We start from the raw sequence: 5,000 nt of genomic DNA, 5'->3' as shown, positions 1-5,000 counted from the left end.
CTTATTATAACATAAAGAAAAATATGAACAATCTAATCATTGAAATGAAATGTGACTAATGAATCAGAAAAAAATACAAACTTTTCAACATAATTTATCTAAGATTAAAACACAAGTCACAAAAAGATGTCACACATTCAAAAGAACATTATATTTCAGTCTGTATGACATCTAATTAAAATCAAAATTTGAAATTCATTAATAGTTTGCCATGGAAAAGCAAATAAATATTACACAAACTTTGTTAATGGAAAAATATGATATATAATGAGAAAAAAATATCCAATTTATTCCCAGACTAGCCTACAAAATCAAATGCATATAATTTCTTGCACTAGATAAAATATTAATTTATTATATACATTATATATAAATATATATCCCCAATATCCCCAAATTTTCTAATGTTTAATTTACTTTAAAATCTATAATAAAACATATTTTTTCTGTCTTGATGAAACACTATAATTGCACTTTTTTCTCAAAACGCTTGCACTTGTCCACATACAACTATTATGAATGAATGATCACATTGCACATTGCCCTCATATGTTGTCTGCCTAAAGTTCTACTACATTTAGTTACACTGCCTTTCACAATGTTATCTTTATCAATGTATTTCTTCTTCTATTAAAAAAAGACATAAAATCAGGTCCAAACCATGAAGGTTTATATATATAATGCAAATTCTAGTCTACAGAATTACAACACCACTGAAACAATAACATGCAATAACCAACTGTTCACAGTACTGAGGATAAAAAAAAACAGTAATAAGCCTTCATACACAGTAATTCATGAAGAATCTTCTCCATTTGTGAGGATTTGCAATGACTTCAAGAACACAATTCTTCAAGTGGGTTTAGCATAACTCAAGTGTTATAAAAAGGAGAAAAAATAAGATAAAAAAAATTGTGATAATGTGACCAGAAATAAGTACTCATAAGACTGGTATATTACTAATACAGTTCAATACACACTTGTCCCAATAAATCCTTGTAGAAGTAGTAGAGTTAGTATTACCATAATTCCAACAGATCCTAAAATACTACATCCCAGTACACATATAGTGTTCATGCTGTTATCAATTTTATTCCCTTCACCAGAATAAAGTTCTGCTTATTTAAGAGTTAGTGGTATGTGTGTTGCGAAGTCCTGTTATGCCCCGGAACCAGTTGCGAAGCTCTACAGAGGTGACGGTAAGGTAATTTGCCTCTTCGTCAACACTCTCACCAGCACCACCACTTCCTTCACTAAGCAAAGGCCGAGTATCATTTGCCTTACGTGGTTTACTGCCAGCCTTCTTTTTCTTTCGGTTGACAACTCCTTCTGCTTCGTCCATCATCTTAACAATCTGTCCAAAATAAATGATATGTTTACACTACGGCCTCTTAACAAAGTTCCATGTCTTCATTATGATCATTTTATCTATGATTTTAAAACCTGGCAAATCAAACTAATTTCATATTCCTTGCTTCATACAGTTCTTCCCAACTTACTTGTGCCTGATCTGATGCATCCATGGGTATTACAGAAATGTCTCGAACAGCTCGGAATTTACCACAGTTGTTGATGTGCTCGTTCTCAAGACGGAAAAAGTTCCAGATGAACCTCCTGTCAACAAGCAAGTTTATAAATCAGATTTTCATCTGCAATTGGATTTTACAACTTATAAGTTATAGTTAGGCAAAAATATATATATATGTAATCATACTACTTTTCTCCTCCCTAAGCTTCAGGTAGCATATGAGGTGGAGTGGGTTAACAGAAGGAGAGAATATCTTGAAAATCTTGCATTGTCTGTATACAAAAGTGTTTGTGGACTAAAGGAAATGTAAAGAAGTATTAAACATAAGAAAGGACAGGGTAAACAACCTTTTACAGTCCTCTTGAATGTCATTTAAAATTAAGTTAGCATACATGTTTACAAGCTTCAACAGGAAGTGCCTAAAGTCCCTGCTCTTCCTATATATAACCACAACATATTTCTTAACTAGCTGGTTTTATTTAAAAATCCTATGCTAAACTTTCCTCAGCATCTTGTTAATACCATAATAGAAGCTATGAGAGTTACACTCATTTATATTACAACATTGCACATCTTACATTCTGTGCAATCACTCATCTTCAGAGTTCTTTTGAACAACAGTATGAAAAAATAATCCCCTATTCATGAGTCCTCACCTGAACACTTCAAGAGGTGCCAGAATGGAGACAATAATTTCACCATTGGCAATTTTCAGCTCTGTTAAGGTCAGTGAAAATGTCCAACTAAACCTTAAGATGAAATCTTCTACGATGCCAAAGTAATAATAATACTGTGAAAAGGAGAAGATTATGGATAGATATTCTTCTAAGCTCAATCCCTTGTCGAAATATAATAAAACAAAGATGAAAAATCACTATATCATAATATTACATGACATAATATTCATATACTTTAAATCTGCTCAATTATAGACATGAACCTGTCTCTACCATATATAATCTACAAATATTTAATGTGGATAAGAAATTTCAAACTCTTAAAACTCAGCAAAATGTAAACTTACTGGTGAGGAATACACTAGTTCCTCACGGAGGAATTTGTACTCTCCAGCACTCTTGTCGAACAGACCCCAATCCATTACCATGTCCCACCAGAAGACGAAACATGAGCTAAACACCATTGACCCAACTAACATGTAGAAGAATGGGTTGTTAATGCTATCCTCATACTGATCTGCAGGGATCATAAAGAAAAATTTAACTGATGCATCATTATCAATACCTATATTTTCTTATAATAACAGTAAAATTTTGTTACAGATTGTGTCTGATATGTATTATGCATATTTTTGGAATCATTAATCTTCCATACACAATGGTTTACTTATATATATATACACATGAAAAGGTGCAATAAGTGTTAATTGCATTTTCAAATCTTATAACAAGGAAGCTTGATATCAATCATTATACCAACCTCTATATAGAAGAGTCAGGGATGAAAATGTTACTACAAAGAAAGTTGTTGAATACTTGAAAGCATTGACTAGATGAGGGAACATTTCTCGGGTGTCGCGGTAACGACGGAGACATTGGGCAAAACGCCACCATGCAGGCAGGCATGCCACAATGCTACGCACCACTGTTGTCTTGTCTATACACACAGTATCATCTACAGCTGAAAAAGCAAAGACAAGGAAATATAAATACAAAGGTATACAAGACATTTTAATAATGTAATTTATATATTTTCACTGCTCTTTTATCTCTATTCCAGTAGTGAAATATTATTAGTATCCAGATTGGTAAAAATATAAAAGTTACAGAAAGAAGGAATGCAATACAACTCATCAAGTCTACATACGTGTATTTGTGTCAGACCAATCAATTCCCTGCATATAAAAACAGAGGCTATACTCAAAATCTTTGAGAACTTGAACAAGGGTATTCAACTGATCTCCTAGCCAGAAATCAGCAAACTGCACAAAGACAAATGGTGCACAAACAACACGGCCCTGTAAAAGTGAAGAGAAATATTTAAATTTTGAAAGCCTGTGATACCAGAACCTATTTTTAGATAAACTAAAAAGTCACATGTATCCAATGGAGTACTTTTCAATCAGTAGTTGAATAATACCAAGTAAGACAATAAAGGTAAAACTGAATAATGTCTTTAATCTATGCTCTGCAATGAATGTTGACAACGTAAGAAATATTGGGGAGATCTATATCTGACAAACTTACCAGCTTCTTGAGGAGCCAAAAGCGTGCTTCATGATGGAAAGTGCGTGAAGGATTGAGAAGGAAGAGCACCATAAAACACAGCAGCGCTAATGGAACCGTGTATGGAGGAATGGACAAGGCATGGGCATATAGGAAACCCAATACACTTAAAGCCCAGATGACACCTGCAGATCACAAGATTAATGATTTACTACAGGGTATACAGCATAACATGATGACTGCAAGAATAATATTACAGTTTTTAAGCAAATCTATAACTATTTCCATTAAGTTTATATATATATCATGTATAACTTTTTTTTTTTTTTTTAATACATAAACTCTTAAAGATTTTAAATAACCTTTCACTGAAAAACATACCTTAATGAAAAAAGAAATCACATATAAAATAAACAAAACTTACCAAAAATTGCAGCAATCTCCATAAGGTGCTGTTCTGTTAAATGGTTCCTTGGATCAATCTCGAAAATGAGGACGTGATTGACACCCGACGACCGCCATCCATAAATGTTAATACCAATAAGGAAGAGGAACAAGATGATCATCAACGGTGCTCTAAATAACCGCAAGACTATCTGGATGTTGTGGTTATCCCAGTGGAAGATTCCTGCCAGGGGAAGGGAAGCAAAATAGTTAACGGTAAATTTGACTTTTTGAAAATGCATTTACACTCTTAGTTATAATAATAATAATAATAATAATAATAATAATAATAATAAAAAAATTTAAGGGTGACTTCATATATGAATTACAAGATATCTCCAGGTAACTAAAAAAGAACAGAAAAACTAAATGACTTCACAGGACGAATTTCAATATATCTACTCTCCATATCCAAAGAAAGGTACACAAAAGAATATAACAGTATATAACTGTCATATATAAGTATTAGACTTTACCTGAAAGAATGACTGACACAACAAGTACGATGAAAGCTCCAAAAAAGAGACCAACTTTAAAAGTTGTCCATGGACTCTGGGCTTCTCCTAGGGGAGGGACACGCAGTCTTTTCATGGCTTTGCCACGGTCTCCCTGCTCCAGCTCTGATGTAAAGGTTCCTTCAACCTAGAAATAAAATTGGTGAGAACTTGGCAAAATGACAATTATTCTGGCATCTTTCTTTATGAATGGTGTGAGATGAATGTAGAAATTTCATTTAAAGCTACTATTTTGATAATAAATAAGACTAATCAATATAACAATGAAAACTTTCACTGTTAATTTTCTCACCCCATATATAAATCTATCTATAAATTTAATCTGTTCTC

The 5,000-nt window shown here is 32.9% G+C and overlaps 1 protein-coding gene across 3 annotated transcripts in view; it reads right to left on the bottom strand.

Moving 5' to 3' along the window:
• LOC122245917 (solute carrier family 53 member 1) overlaps positions 1–5,000 on the bottom strand; it is a 54,215-nt gene that overhangs the window by 15,311 nt on the left and 33,904 nt on the right. For 2 of the 3 annotated variants that reach the window (XM_043004052.2, XM_043004053.2), the window contains exons 6-14: positions 4,632–4,797; positions 4,136–4,339; positions 3,733–3,896; positions 3,353–3,503; positions 2,966–3,166; positions 2,553–2,722; positions 2,185–2,318; positions 1,500–1,614; positions 1–1,354 (exon numbers count right to left, since the gene is read on the bottom strand). The exon at positions 1–1,354 is cut by the window's left edge and continues 1,186 nt beyond it. In XM_043004052.2, coding sequence (XP_042859986.1) covers positions 1,124–1,354; positions 1,500–1,614; positions 2,185–2,318; positions 2,553–2,722; positions 2,966–3,166; positions 3,353–3,503; positions 3,733–3,896; positions 4,136–4,339; positions 4,632–4,797 — 1,536 coding nt within the window. In that variant the 3' untranslated portion in view covers positions 1–1,123. The remainder of the gene's footprint in view (positions 1,355–1,499; positions 1,615–2,184; positions 2,319–2,552; positions 2,723–2,965; positions 3,167–3,352; positions 3,504–3,732; positions 3,897–4,135; positions 4,340–4,631; positions 4,798–5,000) is intronic. The other variant, XM_043004054.2, reaches the window with a different exon arrangement.

The sequence above is a fragment of the Penaeus japonicus genome, unplaced genomic scaffold (genome assembly GCF_977035675.1).
Source record: "Penaeus japonicus unplaced genomic scaffold, GWHDUDI00000001_assembly GWHDUDI00000001, whole genome shotgun sequence".
NCBI lineage: Eukaryota > Metazoa > Arthropoda > Malacostraca > Decapoda > Penaeidae > Penaeus > Penaeus japonicus.
The sequence above is the reverse complement of the archived record's forward strand: the minus strand, read 5'-3'. Positions and strand labels throughout refer to the sequence as shown.